The 1,025-nt window shown below is 26.1% G+C and overlaps 1 protein-coding gene across 1 annotated transcript; it reads left to right on the top strand.

The window, feature by feature from the left end:
- Positions 1-51: 51 nt before the first annotated feature.
- Positions 52-1,025, top strand: PRSY57_0021900A (DnaJ protein, putative; the record flags this gene model as incomplete). The annotated part of the gene is made up of 2 exons (XM_012909621.2): positions 52-189; positions 341-1,025. Coding segments are annotated over 2 exons (823 nt in total), but the record flags the coding sequence as incomplete, so codon positions are not given.

Here is a 1,025-nt window from a genome sequence, read left to right as displayed (position 1 = left end):
TTTGGAAATAAATTTACCCCTATTTCTTCCACTACAGGAATTGCTGATAATATGTCAAATAGGAAAAGTATTGATGAAATGAATTTATCTGAAGAAAATAAAAGGAGCAAAAGTATTTTTTCCTGCCGTCCAGTTAAATATGTATGTTTATCAGTAGCCGTAGCTGCCGTTGGATATGCAAATTATTGGGTAAAATATAAATAACATATATATATATTTTTATATATTATATAAAATAATATATAATCCTTTTTTTTTTTTTTTATTTTTATTTTTTATTTTTTTTATTTGAAATAATATATATTAATATGCATTTTTTAATTTTATTATATTTGTACAGAATAACGGAGATAGAAATTCCTTATCATGCGTTGATTTGAATAATGTATATTCCAGAAATTTGTCTGAAGTACAAGCAAACAATACTTCCTCCTTTAAAGGAACTAATTTGGCAGAGAATGGAAACCAAGGGGATGTTATTTTAGGTGCTCATAGAGATGAGTCATTTGCAGAGGCTTTTTTGAATGGACAAGATATTATTAGTTATTTAGAACATCAAAATACCAAAATTCATGAAGATAATATTCATGATGATGTTTCACATACGCTGTTAAATGAAGGTGATGTACAAAATTATTATGATGTATTAAATGTAAATGAGCACTCTGATATAAATGAACTTAAAAGAAATTTTCACAACTTATCTTTACAACATTATCCAAAGGTAAATAGTGATAACAGCTTTGAGTTAAATGATGAATTTAATCAAATAAGTGAAGCATTTCAAGTATTAAGTTATCAATTAAGAAAAAATATTTATGATAATGAAGGAGTAGATGGAACAAAAAAAATGGCTATAGTAAATCCACTTGTATATTTTAATGGAATATTTACAACTCAATTAATGCATGAATATATCGGAACTCCCGAGGTAGCACAATGTGTTAAATTATTTTTAGAAAAAAACGTTGCACCTGAAAATATAGTATCTTTCCTTGAAGAGTCTGTTGGTGATATGATGAAAG

The sequence above is a fragment of the Plasmodium reichenowi genome, assembly GCF_001601855.1.
Source record: "Plasmodium reichenowi strain SY57 chromosome Unknown, whole genome shotgun sequence".
Taxonomy (NCBI): Eukaryota; Apicomplexa; class Aconoidasida; order Haemosporida; family Plasmodiidae; genus Plasmodium; species Plasmodium reichenowi.
Note: the sequence above shows the minus strand (reverse complement) of the source record. Positions and strands in the feature narration are given on the sequence as shown.